The sequence below is a fragment of the Idiotropiscis lumnitzeri genome, chromosome 6, assembly GCF_059441095.1.
Source record: "Idiotropiscis lumnitzeri isolate Australia: NSW breed Sydney's pygmy pipehorse chromosome 6, RoL_Ilum_1.0, whole genome shotgun sequence".
Classification (NCBI taxonomy): Eukaryota; Metazoa; Chordata; class Actinopteri; order Syngnathiformes; family Syngnathidae; genus Idiotropiscis; species Idiotropiscis lumnitzeri.
Window position 1 is genome coordinate 223930 of NC_142396.1, and position 19745 is coordinate 243674.

Genomic DNA, 19745 nt, shown 5'->3' on the forward strand with positions numbered 1-19745 from the left:
ACTTTGACAAACGACAACAGGATCCACGTCGCTAGGGGGCGCTGCTGCTGTTGCGGCGCAGGAGGCGTCTTCTTGACTGACGAAGGCGCGGCAGGATGGTGCGCATGCGCGGTACTGATGATGCTGATGCTGATGCTGCTGCTGGAATATGAAGATGAAGATGGAGCGCAGGAGGCGACGGTGACGATGGAAATGACGATGATGATGTTTGCTGGTTCGCAGCAGTCCGGGCGAGAAACGAAAAGGAGGTCAGATGAACGACAACTAAAACACGACGAGGGCGTTCGTGCGCGCGCGCGTGCCCGAATCGGTACTCAGGCGTTGTGCTTACGAGCCTGAACTGACGAGAAAAGCGTGCACGTGCGTGTTGACGTCACGCAATGTGAATAACAATGGCTCGTTGGTCGTTTGGAAACAGGCCGACGCGTGCAGGTGACGCTCGGTTGGGTGGGACGGGGGGGGGGGGGTGTAGTGGGTAGGGGGTCACCCTGATAGATAGCGCCTGACTCACGCACGCACGCCACCGACAACAGGAAACACAATCTCCCCAAAAAACAGCGGTTGGAAACGCTGTCGCTCCCTACCAAAATAAAAGTCATAGGCGCTCAGACTCACCTCGAGACGACGGCAGCTTTTTGCGGAATCAACGTCGTGTGTTCTAATGGACAACACTAAGTACGCAAGTGACGTTTGATCAAATTTCACAAGAATCGTTGGCTGACACAAATGCTGCGGGGTTTTTTTTTTGGGGGGGGGGCGCAGTGCTTGCTATTCACGCGCGTTTGGGGCCAGGCAAAATCTGCGTGATGCCCATTATAACGGCAATAAAGATAAATGTAATTTATTAACCCCCCCCCAAAAAATATATGATATAGCGCCAAAAAGAGAAAAGTGCCCCCCCCAAAATAAATAAATAAAATAACGAAACTCCATCCATAGGGGGCGGCACGGTGGACGACTGGTTAGCACGATGGCCTCACAGTGAGAGACAGCATCGGGCGTGGGTTCGATCCCGGCTGCGGCCTTCCCGTGTGGACTTTGCATGTTTTCCCCCCGTGCCTGCATGGTTTTTTCTCCGGGTACTCCGGTTTCCTCCCACATTCCAAAAACATGCACGGCAGGTCGATGGAACACTCTAAATTGCCCCTCGGTATGAGTGTGAGCGCGGATGATTGTTTGTCTCTGTGTGCCCTGCGATTGGCTGGCAACCAGCTCAGGGTGTCCCCCGCCTACTGCCCGAAGATAGCTGGGATGGGCTCCAGCAAACCCCCCGTGACCCTTGTGAGGAGAAGCGGTACAGAAAATGGATGGATGGATGGTCAACCTGCTGGTGGCAAACGGTAAATATGCAGTTTATATGCCTTGAGATGCAAGTGTAATATTTCAGCCAGCTAGCTTGATGCCAATGCAAATTAGCATCCATTTTTTGGCGCTTTTCCTCTTTAATCTAGCGGTGGAACACAAATGGTTCAGCAACAACATGTAGACAGACAATGGAATCGTTTTCAGTCATATATTCTTTATTCCCTGGCTAGAGCGGCTATTGATAGTGCTGTAGTGATGAGCTGAGAAAGGAGCTGAGACTCTGTTATGAATCACTTAGGTTGGAGGCAGGCGATGCACCCGCTGCTACAGGATTGGTTGCTGTAAGCTCAAGTGGCATTCGTAAAGGGTTACCGCTTCAATAAACAGTCTGTCTCATACATACCCTGGTGGCCAAGGCGGGCACAGCAGAAAGAGCAGGGATCATTCGATGCAAAATCAGTTTTATGCTTTTTAGCTGGATGTGTCGTGTTTTGAGAAAGTAGAAAAATAATGGAGTGGTGTTTTATTTGATATGGTCCACTCCTGTGAAAAAAAACAAACAGTTTTTGTTTGGAGCTGCAATTGATGAACAGCATGTGCATTTGTTTCTAAGGGGGAAAGATGATTTGAGATGGGAATGTTTTGAGCCACTGAACGAATCCAACTCGTATCTCGAGGCATGAAAGGAGAACTCCTTCAGTTACACGGGCAAGAAAAACTTAGCGCAACTTTCTGCAGCATTTTTTTTTAACACAGGTCAACTTTGCTTTTCAAATGTTCATCATACGCCAAACGAATACGTTTCCAAGTCAATCCGATTTTCTCTTGGCGTGTTTGATGGAAAAAACGTGTGGACGTTCACGAACCACGCGGCGGCGGCGGCGGCTGGACGCTTTTATTGTGAAAGGGCGTAGCGGAAGCTAATGCGGCGCTCGTCAGGTGACTTGACGTTAGCGTCGGCGCGCTGCAGTGCGGACAAAACGCTGGTGCGGTTCTGCGCTTTTTGACTGGTGCACATCCCGGGCCTCTCCGAGCAGAACCACGGCCCGTTCGCACATTCCGGTTCCGGTCCACCAGGACCAGAACCGGGAGCGAGATTGCATGTACCGCCGTCAGACCGAGCCAGGCCGGGTCCGCTGTGCGAGCGGAACGGAGGTGGGTGTGCGGGGGTCTCTTCGTGATTTCCCGATGAAGAGTCCCAAGAGGCGGAAGCGGAGGAGCGCCAAGTAGGTTGGTAAGGGCCGCAGATGTGCCGTCAGTGGTGGGAGGTTGAGGGAGGTTCGGTCCGAACCGCACGGACTGCACCAGATCGGACCGGGAGGGCATGTTTCTTTCATGACCCGGGTCAGGCCGGGCCACATCTACCGAGCGGCGGATGCGAAGCTGCGCGTGCGCAGTAAGGCTGCATGACTGTGCAAGTGCAGCGCGATCGAATCGGAGACTGCAAATAGCGAGAGGATCGATATTGATTGATAGGCTTAGTTACCCACAAACTTTAGAGAGTGGACGTAAGTTTAGACTTACTTCCATTCCATGTCAATGGAATAGTTTTGTTAAAGATATTAAAAAAAAAAAATACATCGCCACGCTATCGGATCAGAACTCCCCTTTGGGAGGTCAAAATAAGGTCACTCGGTGTCGGGTGAAGAGGCTGACCTTTGAACTTTGTGTCCAGAAGAGCCCGAATGGTTCTTTGCCTCTTCGGCCCGGAAGGACTTGATTTGAAAGCGATTTGAAACGCGGACTCGTCAGACCGCGGCAGACTTTTTCCCGTTTGCGTCAATCCATCTCAAGTGAGACGTTTCGGAATGTGGCTTACGCTTTGCGCAGTCGACTTTGGACTTGACTCAATGTCGCGACGCGACGCGTATCCGGAAGTCTTCCGTTTCCTTTCCACTTTTGTCACGCAGCGGCGGCGCCCGACTGACGGAAGGTCATGACGCCTCGCCGCTTCTGAGATTTTTGCACGTTCTCCGAATCTTCGGGCGAAATGGCTTGCAAGTGTTTGTTGAGAAGCTGTCGACTTGTTTTGCAAAGTGGTGAACGTCAGCCCATCCTCGCTCGCCTTTCCTGGTTGCTGCTTTTCTCCAGCATCAGGAAGCGCGCGCATCTGCTCACCTGTGAGATGTTTCGGAGCATTCTTCGACCTGGAATGTGTTGCAAAATGGGAGAATATTTGGAAAACAAAAAAGACATTTTCTTCACTTTGAACGTGGTATGAACTTAAGTGGACGAGCGTGGCTTGAAAAGGAGTTGTAAATCGTCGTATTCTGCTTTGACATTTGATGCAAAGTCCCAACTTTGTCGTAAAACTTTCCTTTACGACCCAGGCTAACACTACTGCTGATATTTCCTCGGTCACACGGGGCGGTGGGAGGGGCAGGTGCGCTCAGGCTCCGCCCCAATTTGCCGACACGTACGGGCGGGCCCCGGTTAATTGGTTAACTGCCGTCTTTTTGGCTCGTAGGCCGTCCGGGGAATTGTTGTGAGCCGGAGCTCAGAACGATGGTGAGCTCGGAATGTTAGCGGGAATGATGCCAACTGACTAGCTGGCTTCTGGCACAGCAATAATGACAAGCTCCCCCCCCCCCCCCCCCCCCTCCGCTCCCCACCCATTCACCTCCCCGCCCCCCACAACGCCACCACCCGCCACGCCCGCCCTACTCCGCCCGTGTTGGCCGAAGGGGGAAGTGTCACGACCACAGAGTTCCTCCTTGCGATCACGCAAACGCTTTTTGAAGTTCCAAGTTCCGTTGGGCCGTTACGGCAAGTGTCCCGTTCGCGCAAAGCGCGCTTGATAACGAGGCCCGCCTATCGCTTGTGCGTATATTCGCTCATTCTGCGGCAGCCATCTTGAGAAAAGGCAAACCCGAGAATGGCGGCCATTTTAGAACATTGGACCTGCAATAAAATAAACACGGAATCGACCAAATGAAAAAAAAAGACTTTCACTTCTTTCACTGTTCATCACTAATTTGCTGTTGAGCAACATTTTAGCCAACAAGTAAAGCCCAAATCACTCAACCACAAACACAAAAAAAAAAATGTTTTTGATACGAGGGATGCACTTTTTGTTGTTTCGTTTTCTTTTGAGGAAGGAAGAAACTCTGTGGTCCGCCCCTCTGCTGTGATTGGTCATCTGGAGTGCACAGATGCAGAGAAGCCCATGCCCCGCCCCCTACCCCGCCCTCGTCGTCAGATTTGATGCTCGGCCTGCATGTGAGAGCGCCTGCGCAGCCGCATGCTTGACGACCGAGGCGGAGTGACACACTTTCAATTCTTTCTGTGTGGAATTGAAAGCGGGGGTGTTTAGCGCCCCCGTCAGACCGACATGCATCACTGCCGATGTCGACGTTTACTTTCTTTTCAGGGGAGCTGAATTTTACAACAGTCAATCGGGGCTAAGTATGTGTGACGATGTTCAAGTAACCGAGTACAGTCGACCCCCCCCCACCTCCCGGTATGGTTCAGCACCTACCGATTGGCATTATTTGGCGTTACTTGAACAATTGAAAGTGTTTAAAAAAAAAAAAATAGAAATCACCCCCGATGCACCGCCCTCTGCAAATCTTCACCAGTCGTGGGGGTCCACTGTCCGCCATAACCTTGAATTGGTGCCCCAACAACGACAGTAACTCATTACAAGTAATGAAGTTCAATACCCAAGTAACTAAGCACAAAGCAAACTTGAGCTTTAAACGGCCCGACAAATACAGTAATTACATCGTAAGAACTCGAGGAAATGCCGTGCAACCTGAACCGGTGCGGTTACAAAGTTACAAAAGTAACTAAGTGCCTTGACGTACTTGATTGCATTTTGTATCACAAATCTTTTGCCGCATGTTTGGATTTTGCAGCGAGCGTTGCGAATGTTTCGGTCATTTAACAGCCAGCCATCTCATTGGCCGACTCCCACCTCACTCACCAGGCCCCGCCTCTTAAAGCCACACGCATCCCACGGCGTACATTGGGGTTGTCTGTACTCTTTCTATTTGCTGCCTTTACTGCAACTAAAACGCACGCCCGCCCCGCCCCGCCACGCCACGCCCCCAGCCCGTAGCCAATGGAATTACGGCTTGCCACGTTAGCATTAGCGGCTAACGGTGTTGCCCGCCGCTCCTGCAGATCAATGGCTCGTTCAAGCTGGGAGCTGCTCGTGTTCTTCATGGATGGCAGATGCAGTGCTTAGGCCCCGCCCACCAGGACAACGCCAACATGAACGGGACCGCCGAGCAGGCCGACATCCTGCCGCCCAACTGCATGGTCAAGGACCGATGGAAAGTGGTCAGTCCAACGCACGCACGCACCAACACGAAGGAGTCAGAGGACGGCAAAAACACACAACGAAAAAATCGGACTGCCGTTTTCTGACAGCTATCGCAATTTCGATTGCGTTTGCGATTTTCGCCGACGTTTGCAAACGTGACACAAAACGCCATTCTAGCATTCAAAACAATCAAAGCTATTTCGGTAATAATGCAGAGACGTGTCCTTCCTAGTTTTTAAAAACTATCCTCTGTCAAATATCATTTGGGATTTATGCGTCATTTTGGGTACGAAATGCAACCCTAAAAAAAAAAAAAAAAAAATGTTCTTTGTGCGCAGATGTCCGATGATGTCAATAAAATCGTTGTCCCGTGATTCAAATCTACTTTTTGAGCGCGATCTCGAAAGTGGGCGCAGATGACGGATATTTCGTATCCGTTTAATATCGAACCTCTCGGTCACGATGACGTCATCCGTTTCCGAGCGTCGTAGCCGTCGTCGTCTTTTTTTTGGGGGTCTCCGTACGTATGGATTGCGATATCGTAACGTTTGCGTCGGTCGCCGTTGGCTCTCCGCCTTAACGCCGTTCGAGTCGGACTTTTGTTCAAGGTGGAGCGTACGATCCGATCGGCGGCAACTCGATCCATCTGTAAGCGAGCGCTTCCCATACGGCGTCATGGAAATGAGAACACAAATGGAAACGCGTTTACAATCGATACCTGAAGACCGGTGTGGAGAAGAAACTTCTTTCGCTTTGGGTCCTTCCCGACCGACGGCGTGACGCGCGTGAGCGATGAGCACGCTTAGCGCCTCCTCCTTTAAAAGGCTACTTGTCGGTGAGCTCGTTTATTTGTCATCTCGGAGGAGAAGATCGGCATCACGCGGCTCCTCGCCGACTCGCGTAAAGTGCAAATCAAGTCGGTACCGCTGCGCTGCGCCGAGCATTCGAGCGGCGACGACAGCGCCACTTTAATGGATTTATTTTTTGAAAATCCTGACGGCTTCGTGACCACAGCTTTGACAATCTTGAAATCGCGTGGCCTGAGATCGCAATTTGGGTCGTTCAGCCCTACAACGTCGCGTAGCTTTGTGCGCTATTTCAGCTCAACTTTGACTTCTTTTTTTTTTTTTCCTCATCACTTCAAGAGTTGCCTCCTTGGTGCACTGCCCATTTGAAATCATGTCCACTTTTTGAATTAAGGGATGGACAGGAAAAAGGGAAAAAAAAACAAAAAATTGTTCGCCGCAGCCTGACACACGTGCGCACACACTCGCGTGGTTGCGTAACCGAGTTGCTTTTCCCAAGCGGCGGCACGGCATCACGTGCCGCGTTTGCGCTCGACCGCTCAATTTCTTGTCGCCGGCTCATTTTCGTGACGTATCGCTACTTTTCAACCGACAAGATGGAGATGGGGGCGCTGGAGTCGAGTCACAGACGTCCAAGTCAAGTCGCTCGACGTTCTTCCGAGACGGCGCCGAACACTTTGCTTTGTTCAAACGTGAAGCCAAAGAAACAAAGCTCGCGAATCAGCCGGTTGTGTCGTGTTGATTTTTGGAACGCGACTTAGTGGGTGGAGCTAAAACTTCATTGTCTTCACAGCAAATTTCACCGTGTGAATTAAACACTTATAGGGTTAAATGTAACACCGCTTCCGGTGTCATAGTAACTCTTTCCACAGTGTTAGAGACTCAAAATTGAGTCCAAATTTGACACAAGCTAACAAATGCCATTGAACGGCACCGGTTCAACAACTCCGGAGAGAGGAAATTTGACTCCCGGTGGAGTTGTTTAGTCACTCCCCTGTGGTTCCAAATCAACTCTCTTTCACTGCATTGAGTCATAGAAGATGAACACCGAAGACTCAAATAACTCCGTGAAGTGTTCATTTGACACACTTCTGTGTAGATCAGAGGTCTTCAATCGTGTCGGTCGAGGGCCGGCGTCCTGCCCGTTTTCCACCTCTTCCTGGTTGCGACGATCGTTATCGAGCTTCCGCAGACCTTGCTGATGATCCGCTCGTTTGAATCAGCGAGAGATGGAAAACCCGCAGGACAGCGGCCCTCGAGGAACAGGATTGAGGACTCCTGGTGGAGATGGTCACTCTGCTGCAGTGACAACAAAAAGGCAAACGTGTTCACAGATGCTGTGTTGTCGTTGCATTTTTACACGCCTGTAGTGTCAAATGACATCCAAATAGCTCATTCATTTTTAAAATGCATCATTGAATAAAAACAGGCTATGAAATATCACAAGTTAATCAAGATTTCATTGTCAGCATACCGCCGGCCGTCTCATGGGCGGACTTTCCAGAGTCGAGTTGACTCTGCGTCTCTGAACTCGGGATATTTTCACCCGCACTCGGAGGCATTGAGCTCAGTCTGTCGTTGCAATCGCTCGGGAGAGTCGATCAGATTTGACACGCTGCGAAATTTGTCGTAGACATTTTCCGACTTGAGCACTTGAGCCTGTTTTGCCGGTCAGTCCGCCGCCCTCCGGCCTCGACCCTCCGGCTTTATTCCGAAAGATGGTTGAACGCACGCTGCTGTCTCACGTCGCTCCAAACACAAAAGTAGCGGTGGGAGGCACCGCTTCGCGGGCCGGACTAAAATCCACTCGCGCCCTTTGTTCATGGAAGCCTTTTTTAAAAATTTGCCACCCCCCGCCCCAAAAAATGGAACCTTGGCCCCCCTCGGGACGGCAATTTTCTAACCGCGCTGTTAATACAGACGTACGGCACGCTGGCGGATGTTTTAAGCTAACGTATGCTTTCTGCTAATGTACGTCCCCACAAAACTTCCTTTTGGCATTTGTCGTCGTCGAGCTCAAGCGCGCCCCCTTGTGTCGCAGCTGAAGAAGATTGGCGGCGGCGGTTTCGGCGAGATCTACGAGGCGCTGGACCTGCTGACCCGGGAGAACGTGGCCCTCAAGGTGGAGTCAGCCCAGCAGCCCAAACAGGTCCTCAAGATGGAGGTGGCCGTGCTCAAGAAGCTGCAGGGTGAGTGGCTAACGCTAACGCTAACGCTAACGCTGCACAAGTGGCCAAGTTTCTGTCATGTCGTGGGCAAAGTTCTGCTGGAGGTGGGACTTGAAACTCTTTCTGACGGCGAGAGGTAAAACTCAAATCATATATTAAAGTCGTGACTTTTTTCTTGCTCGTTTGTGCGCGGGCAGGGAAAAACCACGTGTGTAAATTCATCGGCTGCGGCAGAAACGACAAATTCAACTATGTGGTGATGCAGCTTCAGGTGAGCGAGGGTCTTATTTTGAAGGGCACGGCGCGGCCGGTGTGTTGACGCTACCCGTGCGCGCACTCCCGCCAGGGTCGTAACCTGGCCGACCTGCGGCGCAGTCAGCCTCGAGGGACCTTCACCATGAGCACCACGCTCAGGCTCGGCAAGCAGATCCTCGAGTCCATCGAGGCCATTCACTCGGTCGGATTCCTCCACCGGGACATCAAACCTGTAAAGCGCACGCGCACACGCAAGTTTGTTGTGTTGGCGTTTGCGTTTTTAAGCATGTGTCTGTGTTGTGATCGGCTTAGTCCAACTTTGCGATGGGTCGCCTGCCGTCCACGTACAGGAAGTGCTTCATGCTGGACTTTGGTCTGGCCCGCCAGTACACCAACACCACCGGCGAGGTCCGGCCGGTAAGACGCGTCCACGCCTCGCCCGCTGTGCTAGCATGAGTGTGTGCTAGCATGAGCGTGTGTGCGTTCTGTAGCATTTTGCCTGCTTTTCCTACTACTTGTTTTGTTCGGTTCTACTTCTACTTGCAGTCCATTTTCTATTGTGCATCTCGTCCACTAGGAAATGTTTCATTTGGCGTTAGCATGTTTGTACGTTTTTGGGGGGTTTGTTTGGCCAAACTGATATTTTGGAACATTTATTCGCTTTCTGCGCTTCTATTAGCGCCTTGAATGTTTTGCCGTCGATTGGCATGTTTTGGCGTATTTTTGATTGTTGTAATCGTTTTTATTATGTTTTTTTTGTGTGCGTGTGTGTTGAATGTGGTTTTTGTTTTTCTTCCAGTTGGTTCCTTTGGACTTATGATTTTGACGTGCATGCCTTCATCATCACCATGGTTACCAGGCGTGTGAGTGGTTTCCATAGCAACAGAGGGAGGGGCCGCAACTGCATAACAGGTCACCCTTAGGACTTGAACATCTGGTCGCCGCGGAAACGCCATCTGTTGACGGGGTTTCATTCAAATGGGATGACACGTGAGGTTTTTCAAACATGAACGCAACGTTTCAAATACGGCAGGAAGGAGGTGATCGGGTCCCCCGAAACTCTCGAGATTTGAGGGGATGCCGTAAGACCTCGGCAGACATGAAGCGAGCGACACGTGAACTTGTAGTTGGGTGATTTATTTGATTTATTTCTTTTTTGCTACTCGATTCGAAAGCCTGAAATCCACCAAAATTTCGTTTTTCTTTTTTTCTTCCCCAAAAATCCTAAAGAAGCGGATGATTGACCACAGCAGATAAAACAAAAACGATTGCCGTTCAAACAAAATCCACACAAGTAAAAAGAGTTTAGGCCCCGCCACACAAAAATTTCATGATAGCAGAAATCTGAATCCTGAAAAAATGCTCAGATTGCTCAGAAAAAAAAAAAATCTCAAATAACGATGAAAACAAATCTGTAAATAATTTACGCTCGTTATAGTCAATTAAAATGTGTGTGTGCGTTGATCATACTTGACACGAGGAGGCGGACGTAGTGAGGAGAATGAATGACCGTCGGTTTCCCCCAAAAAGGCCACGCAATGCAAAAAAAAAAAAAACCACGCAAATAACACGTGAGACAAGCTGGCCCAAAAATGGCGGCAGGACTTGCCGACTCTTCTGGGTTACGGCGCCGATCGCGTCGCTCACGCGCCGCTTGTTTGTGTTCCAGCCGAGGACGGTGGCGGGTTTCCGGGGGACGGTCCGCTACGCTTCGGTCAACGCTCACAAAAACAAGGTGAGGCCCCGTTGAGCGCAAAGTGCAAGATGACGGGACGCTGTGACCGTTCGCGTCTCCGCAGGAGATGGGTCGCCACGATGACCTGTGGTCGCTCTTCTACATGTTGGTGGAATTTGCCGTCGGCCAGTTGCCTTGGAGAAAGATCAAAGACAAGGTGAGCGAGCGCTCGGAACCACTCGCACTCGCTTCTTCTTCACGTTGACTCGGCATCCTCGGTCCACTCGCGTTTGGCATCGACGTCCACGCCGCTTCTTGATCCATTCGTTTCCGGCACGCGCGAAAAACACGGTCACGTTTTAGTCCGAGAAAACGACATTTAATCCGCCACGTTTCGGTCAACAGATAAAGAATGCGCGGCGTGCCGCTTCTGAACCGAGCGGAATAAATCGACAAACGGAGCTCGCCTCCCCAAGAAGGAAGAAAACCAAAACGTTGGACAAATAATCCGAGTGAACGTTTGGACTGTCCAGTGTGGCGCTTCTGTAAGAAGAAAAGAAACATTTGGCCCCCGCTCGGAAAATGGTCCATTTGGGCCGAGATCGCTCCGACTTTTTTTTTCCACATCTCGACTTTTCTCTTTTGCTTTCTGACGTCCAATTTGGCCTCCTGGCGGATGTTCGGCGCATATTAGCAATCGGTGTTTTGTGTTCCGAACGGATTGTTGATCTTTCCGATGAATTTCGCTTCTGCTGCAGCGTCCCAAATGAACGGGACAAGAAAGGCAAAATTGAATGGCGCTTGTCTTTGCCGTTTAGGAGCAAGTGGGTCAAATCAAAGAGCGTTACGACCACCGCATGTTGCTCAAACACATGCCGTCGGAGTTTAACGTCTTCCTGGACCACGTCCTCGCCCTCGACTACTTCACCAAACCCGACTACCAGGTAAGCCGCCGCCCGCGTCGGACATTCCGCCGTCTTGAAAATGAGCGAAGAGCCCACCGAGACGCCGGCGACTGCCGGGCCTTCTGCGCATGCCTGAGATGTAGTACCGCTCCGTGCCAACGGCGGCGCTAGCCAACGCGTAGCCTTTGACGCGTCTTTTCGTGAAGGAGAGCGATGACTTTGTCTCGACGCCCTTCAGTGAAAAGGAGAAAAGTTCCATTTTCACCCTTTTCCCGCCTCGTCCGGCGTCCTGATTGGCTCGCGTGCGTCTTGCAACAACGTCGCCTCCGACGGACGACGTGCGTCGCGACTTTCCCACGGCACGTCGCTGCGTCTTCCGCTTTGGCGCGGCGCTGATCCGGACCGCTCATCCGTCAGCTGCTGATGTCGGTGTTCGAGAACAGCATGAAGGAGCGGATCATCACCGAGAACGAGCCTTTCGACTGGGAGAAGGCAGGAAGCGATGTCGCCGTGTCCACGAGCGCCTCCGCCCAACCGCAGCACAACACGCGGCCCACCGCCGCCATGGTCGGGTAAGCGCAGCTGCAGTGGCGCCGCCGCGTTACGTGAGCGTGTGTGTTTCTGACCCGGGCGGTACGCAGGGCCATCGTGACGCCGGTGCCCGGAGACCCTCAGCGCGAGAACACGGACGATGTCCTCCAGGACGAGCACCTGAGCGACCAGGAGAACGCGCCTCCCCCGCCGCCACCTCCGCCGAGCCGCGGCCCCGGCGAGTCGCTAGTCCGGCACGCCGGCGAGCCGGGCGAGGCCTGGGAGGACACCGACTTCAACCGCAACAGACTCCGAATCAGCTTGAACGAGGTCTTCTCGAAGGGGCTTTGAAGCGAGCCGGCGAATGTCCGGCGCTAATCGTCGTTGTGTCCGCAGGACGAGGAGGCGGGACACGCCGCCCGTCCAGTGTCGCCGGCTCGTGGCGGAGCTCCCGATTCGCCGCCAGGTCAGGGCCGGTCCTTACGATACCGCCGAGTCAACAGTCCCGAGTCGGAACGTCTGTCTGCCGCCGAGGGACGCGGGGACGCCTACGGACAGAGGTGAGAGGAATGGCTTGACCCTTGGCCTCGGGCTCCGGTGCTCACGCTAACTTCCGTGGTGACTAAATCCAACTTCTCCGTGGCGCCACCTGAAACACGCTGGCCGCATTTAGATTTAGGGAGCTCGCTTGGCCACTTGGCAACCTTCCGAAACGTGTCGCAGGTCTCGTATGGACATGCCGGGCTCCCCTTCGCGCCACGTGTACTCGTCGCAACCGGCGCAGATGCTGTCGGTGGACCCCGGTTGCCGCGGCGACCGGCAGGCCAGCGGCAGACAGGACGTGTCGGCGGCGTCGGCGGACCAGGAGGCGCACAGCAACGCTTTCATCCGCTCCGTGCCGCTGGCCGAGGAAGAGGACTTTGACAGCAAGGAGTGGGTGATCATTGACAAGGAGGCGGAGCTTCGAGACTTCCACCCCACCACGTCGGGCACCACCGACGAGGAGCCCGAGGAGCTGCGTCCCCTCGAAGAGCAGGACGAGCGTCGGATGATCCGGACGGCGGCGGGTGAGCGCCGCAAAGCCTTCGCCGCGCGAGCGCTGGCTTGTGCGTCTCAAATGCCCTCTTGCAGTCACGTGCGCGTGCAATCGCCTTATTTGTTGTTGCGTTCAGGTGCGGATCTGGTGGTGCGCCCGAAGACGCACGGCCGTGATGTTAGCCGCGGATTGCTAATGCTGACAGAGGAGGAGGCTTCGCGGAGGAGCTTTGGTGCCGGTGGAAGCCCCGCCCACTCTCCCTGTCACTCGCTGCCTTCGGCACGCCCTCGGCGCAGAGAGTCCGAACCCAACGGACCGCAGCGACCGGTAAGAACGCGTCCCCGGCCAATCACGAGCGAGCTTCGATGCCGCGCTCGCGTCGTCCTATTCCACTTTTGCTTGGCTTATTCCACTCGGAGTCCAACATGGTTTCTTCGCTTCTCGTACAAATGTTGTCCTGTCCGGTTTGGTTTCACTTTGAGCACAAAATTAGAACACTTACAGTTGAGTGCGACCTCCCTTTTTTTTTTTACATCTGGTTCACTTCGAGTACAAGTCCGGTGCAGTCTTGGTTTTTGCTGCTGGTTCAGTTCGACCGTAGTAGTCCACTTGCAGTTCTCTCGGAGCCCACGCGGAGTTTGTTTGAGGCAGACGAGTGGACTTTTTGAAGGTTCTCGACTAATAAGAAGCGGCCAGTTGAGGATGTTGGCGCGGAACACGCCGGCGGTGCTGTTGGCCCGGCGCTCACGCGTGCGCCCTCACACACACACACACACATGGCCGACGACATGCAAAGGATGAGTCGAGGGGAAAAAAAAAAAAAAAAAAGAAGCAATTCTCGAGGGTCAGCGCATTCGTCTTCCTCCTCATCTCGTTTTCTCCTCGTCGTCATCTTCTTGAAGCTAACGCTAAAGACAGGCTCCGCCCCCCTCGTCACCCTCAACCAATCAGTCGAAAGGCTTCCAATCAGCTGCGTCCTGCCTGATTGGCTCAGGGAGGGGAAGGGGAGGAGCCGAGGACGGGAAGCCACGTCACGACGTATATTGGATTTGGAAAAAAAACAAAAAAAAAAAACAAAAAACTAATCAAAACAAAACAAAAGGCTTCCGCTGGCTAACCTCCTCCCCCTCTCTGTGATTGGTCTGTTTGCAGCCGGACGAGGACCGCCCCCAGCCGCGGCCCAATCAGCTGCGGCGCTTGGCCTCCTACGTCTTCTCCTCGTCCACCCTGGAGACGGAGCACTACCCCCACGGGGGGGGCGCCGCCTTCATCCAGAGGAGCCGCTCGGCTGAGAGCAGCCCCGCCCACGCCGCCGCCGCCGGATGGAGGCGGCGGCACGGTGGCGCTGCGGGGGGCCCGCCCGCCCGCACTAGACACTCGGTGCTCAACGTGTCGCGCTCGCAGCTGCAGCACATGCTCGCCAAACTCATCAACAAGAACAGCAGCTGAAACAAAAAGCTCGACACGCACACGCACACACGCGGTGGCGCTCACACGTCCACGAATGCACACGCAACCACTCAAACACGCATGCTGAAGAACACACCGACACGTGCGCTCGATAACATGCAAAGACACACACACACAGCGCGACAGAAGCCGGTGCTGACGATGCAATAAATGAGTCTCGCAAACTTGTTGCACAAGCTCAACGCTCAGACAGGAAGTCCCTGTGAGGAACAGGAAGTGGAATTTGTGGAGTCTTCCTGTCGCTCTCCAACAGCTTTTCTTTCTTTTTTACTGAGTGCAGTGGCCCGCAAGTGACAAAAACCATCATTTCCCCGCCCACGTATGCAAAGATGAACGACGACGGAACGGACAAAGACACACTTGGCCATTTTGTAGCAAAAACACTCAACTTTTGCTTTTGTTTTTCATGTTTTAAGCTAGTCCTGCTTCAGTCAGGAGTGACACGAGCGTGTCGGTGTGTGTGTGGCTGCTAGCACGGTCGTCACGCTAATGCTAATGTTCGAGTCTCATCATTGGCGCACGTGAAGTCGAGTGTGTGTGAGCGTTTGGTTTGTCACTGCTGCACTTTATCGCCGTCGTCATCCGCACGGACGCAATAATGCTACACGTTAGCTTAGCATGTCACGCGCGCGACTGTTCAAGCTCCTTGCCATTCAGTAACTCGGGCTTTGGGTTATCACAAAGCAATTTTTTTCCTCCCCCACATCTTGAAGGGCTAAACTTGGTGAATATGTTCCACTTCCCGTTTGTGTTCACGCCGCTTCACCTTGCTAAAGTCGAATGTATAAGATAAGCTAGGCTAGCTGCTAAGGCACACGCTCAACATGGCGAGCGAAGCGTCACAGGAGTCACGCGTCACTCGGACGCCGCTAACGCGACAAAGCGCCGCTACTCGCTTCGTCGTTATGTTTGCTTGTTTTATCGACGAGCTTCCGCCAGACCGAAAGCACGCGATGTGCTTTTGTTTTCACGCCCGGTCAGCACTCGACTGTTAGCGCGGTGAAAGTTACTCGTTTTGCCGAGCGCATTCAGTCATAACGTGTGACATTCGCATCGCTAAAAGTATTAAAAAGTTACCTCAAGGATTTAGCTGAGCCTAGCATGAGCGCCGCTACGTGTGACATTTGACCTCAGAAATCCAATCGTTTCATTTGAACCATTTAATAATCTGCATTTTTGTTTCGTCGTCTGGATTATTTGGGGGATTACAGGGTGCTAAAATACAAGCAATGTGCATTTTTTGCGCGACATGACCCCGAGAACAAGAAGGAAGTTTTGTAAGCATGCAAGCTTGTCCGTCCTTCACTTTGGGCACGTATGGAAATTCACGCCAATGCCCGTGCACGACACTGAGCGCGCGCCCGCGTGTGTGCGTGCGCGCGCGCGCGCCCGTGTGTTGCACTCTGCCACTCGATCGCAGCAATCAGCGGCTCTTGCTTGAAATGCGGCGCCCCAGTCAAGGAGCAAATTTGAGCTATGCGCTAAATTTGCGAACGGTCAGAGCCATCAAGCGCAAACTCGGAGGGAATTTCTCAACGCGCACTTTGTCCGTGACAGTTGAATTCGCATTGGAATGTTATCAAGTAGCCTAAAAATATGACAAGTTCTCTTGTCACGCATATAAATGCATCCATGGGCAACCTTCTGTCCGGACTCTTTCATCCTAAAAATAATCGCCGTCCACCTTTGTACATTTAAAGCGCTTCTGTCCTTGCATTTAGCATACCACGCCCCCAATGAAATAAAAAAAATAAAAAAATGTCTTTGCGTGACGAGAGGCAAACTGCAAAGTTTCCAGGATGGACTGCAAAACACCCGATTGAAAGCCACCGGAGCAAAATTTCGCCACACGATCCGATTTGTCCTCGTTTTAGCTTTTGCTCACTCGCGCTCTTAAATGAGATGGAATGAATCTGGTGGCGCTCACGAGGCACGTTCGCCTTCTTGTTGTTGGCGAGATGTAAGTGATGATCACGATGATGAAGCAATAAAATAAAGAAATGGAATTGAGACAAAACGTGCTTGGTGCTGCAAAGCATGCCGGGACCTTTTTGCAGACTCGTGTTGTCCCTCACGAGGCAAATTGACAGACGAGCTCCGACCGGCTGGTTTGATTGCACTTCTTCCCTTTGCTCAAATTAAACCCAACTTGGTTGCTTGAGAGAGAGAAAGTCCAAAAGAAGATTTCATTCTCCTCCGAGTGCAAAGATTTCAATTCTATGCACGCGCTGCTTAAAGGGACGGACGAAAAAACCCACTTCCGGCCGTTCTTAGTTTGTCCTTTTTAAAAAAACTTCTCGTCGTCCAGAATGTGCGTGTGCGTGTGGACCGAACTTTGCCGATCAATCTTAACGCTATTTTATTTGGAAACAGAAAAAAAAGATTGATCACTTTTCATGAGCTTACGCAGTAAAAAGCCTCGCCTCCATTTTTTTCAAGCTACGCTCGGCTAAAATAGTAGAATGTCTTTTTTTTTCGCAATGAAATTTAACAACACGAAAGAATATTTTTTTCTACCAAAGTGAAGCATGAACTTTTGTACCCGCCGAGCATCGTAGACGCAGTTAACCTCTCCTCGCATGCAAACGATTGTATCGTGTACATAAGTCCGTCGGTCAACGCGGAAGGCAAATGTTGACCGAGACGGCGATGCATTTTCGTGCCTTTTTTCAATTGCTGCGTGAAGTCATCAGACAATCCCGAGCAGCTCGTGTACCAACAGAATCACATTAAAAAAATGATTTGGGGGTGGAAATTCAATGTATTGTTGCGTCTTTCTTTCTAAAAGTATTGCTTTGGCGCCATTTTGCGGCGCCGCCTCGAGCGACGAGAGCTGCGGCCGTCGAGGCGCGTTCAGCCGTTCGTGGGAATGGCGCGTCGCCAACTGCACAAATTCAAAATGACAACACTCGCAAGGAGCGTGCGCGAGGCATTGGACGTAGGCCACGCCCCCTTGAGGCCACACATCAACACGCATATTGGTTAGTTTGTTTCTTTTCATTGTCCTTTATTCTGTTTTCATTCAAAGACATTGCAGTGAGATTTTAATTTGAGAAATGAATTTGGGATGGTTTGGGGCTTCGTCGTGGAACAAATTTCAAGTCGTAATCGAGGTGCCGCTCTTTTACAGTGAGTCCATCCGTTTTTCTAAAGCGCTGACGCTGCTCAGGGTGCCGTCCCAGTTGGGGACAAAAAGGCGGCCCCGGACCGGTCGCCAGTCAAACACGCGCCGAGCGGTTCTGACCATCGCCAACTTTGACGTCAACGGCGGCGGGGGTGCGCGGTGGCTCATGCGGTTGTGTTTGCCTTTCAGGTGCCGTCGCCCACCTTGCCAATCGGCCCCTCTGCGGGCGCCGCCTCGCCGCCTTCGCCCGACTACCGCACCAAGGCTGACAGTGACGAGCGGGAGCACTTCCACATCCTGCCCAAGCTGCAGGCCAAGCGCGGCGACTTCCTGACGGTGATGCTGACGGGAACGCTACCGCAGCGGCGCACTTTCACCACCGGCGATCCGGCGCCACCGGAACCCGACGGCCCCAAAGACGACGACGTGACCAAAAGCCAGTCCGACAGCGAAGCCGACGCCAAGAGTTCCGAACGCAGCCAGGACGCCGCGCCCTCCACGCTCATGGCCGACGACCGGAGGGGCACCAAAGAGCACGCCTCGGAGGCCGATCCCGACGTGGAGGACGCCTCCAAGACCTTGGTCCTCTTCTCCCCCGGCGACACCCGCAAGTCACCCTCGGGAGAGCGCGCGCTCGAGGGCGAGTTGTCGGCACCTTCCGGGCCAACCGCCCACCAGCAACGAGTCCCTGTCGCAAACGCGATCCACACGGAAGCCTCCGAGACGGGTCGCCTGTCCCCCGCTCTCAGACTCGACATGCGGCCGTCCACCCCCGTTGCGCCGGCGTCGCCGCCCTTTACCAAGGTGGAGCGGACGTTTGTCCACATAGCCGAGACGTCCCACTTGAACGTCATGTCTTCCAACGGGCACGCCGCCAGGGAGACGGACCGCAATGTCCTCGAGAGCCCGGGTCCCGAGCCTCTATTTGAGGATGTTTCGGGCAAGAACCATCCGACTGCAAATAGACCTTTCGAGCCGGAACTTAAAGACCCGAAATCATCCAATGAGGAAGCCCCTGCGATCCACAAGAAGGCGGAACCTCCCGTGCCGATGAAGTCCAGAATGCGAATCAGGAGCCGAATTCCCGTTCTGATCTCAGAAGAAGATTCGGAGCCATCGTCCTTGCCGTCGGCTCGGGCCCGCCTTCAGCGACGCGCCGGACGGCCGGACTTGGACTCGGACTCGGCGCGACGGGTGCTTTTGCGGAAGCAACAGGGTCGTTGGATGCGGAGGCGGGTCCGCTCGGGAACCTCGTCCTCGTCGGCGGACGGCGAGTGTCGCGGGGTTTCCGAAGGTTCAGAGGAGGACACGCGCGCCTCCGGGGAGTTCAAGAGGAACTCCGGAGGGATGCCGGCACACCGGCCGCACCGGGTCGGCCCCGTCAGCCGGATCCCTAGGCCCGTCACGCCTGTGCCAAGACTTGCGGGCAAAATGGTCGCCGTTCCGTCTTGTGAACCGTCTTCCACTTCCAGGTTGATTCTTGCTCTTTGACCTCCACCGAGTCGCGCCGCCCTCCAAAACATGGAAACTGCGCTCATTGTGATTTTCTGTCCGCAGGCAAGCAACGAGTCAACAAAGGTCCGCAGAGGTCCCGTCCAGATCGTCGTCTTTGCGCCCCCGCGCAGCCGCCACCTCCGTCCAGTCCGGCGGCCCTCATGCACCGCTACGAGGGAACCGCCGCAGCCTTAGCTCCGCCCACTGCAGGACTGACAGCCCATCCCCTCAAAGGGCAGCGGCAAGCAGACGGTCGCTGTCCGTCCGAGCCCCGACCGTCCCCGTGCCGCCGCCCAGGAATCCGGCGGCGATGCGGCGCACGGCCTCGCAAGAGTCCGCCGCCGCCGCCGCTCGGTGTTCCCGCTCCAACGCGCCACTGAAGGCAAACTCCAAGGAGAAGGCTGCGCCCGCGAGATAATAGAAACAACGCCACTTCCTGTGTCGCGCGTGGACTTTGTCGGTCCGACTCAGCATGCTTTAATCTGCGCGAATGCCGTCAAGATTCATCTGATCAGTAATCAAGTTACCTTCGGCAGCCTCGAGACGAGGGCTTTTCTCGTTTTCACTTTGTTCGCTCACGAAAACAGACGAGAGACAAACACACCAAATGACAAATACACAAGACATGACACGCAAGTTTGTCTTTTTGTGGCTGACCAATCCATCACTTGTGTGAAAATTGTCTGGCCACCAAGCCATCTCCAGATGG

General features: G+C 53.3%; 1 protein-coding gene across 1 annotated transcript; it reads left to right on the forward strand.

Annotated features, from left to right (window-relative positions):
• Nucleotides 1-103: 103 nt before the first annotated feature.
• LOC148334333 (tau-tubulin kinase 1-like) lies at nt 104-19672 on the forward strand. The gene is made up of 16 exons (XM_088297746.1): nt 104-248; nt 5431-5589; nt 8420-8567; nt 8744-8817; nt 8893-9033; nt 9114-9218; nt 10471-10536; nt 10601-10693; nt 11295-11420; nt 11799-11953; nt 12023-12242; nt 12309-12472; nt 12636-12979; nt 13085-13275; nt 17732-19014; nt 19100-19672. The coding sequence occupies exons 2-16, from the start codon at nt 5482-5484 to the stop codon at nt 19452-19454; spliced, it is 3573 nt and encodes a 1190-aa protein (XP_088153872.1). The 5' UTR covers nt 104-248; nt 5431-5481; the 3' UTR covers nt 19455-19672.
• Nucleotides 19673-19745: the final 73 nt, after the last annotated feature.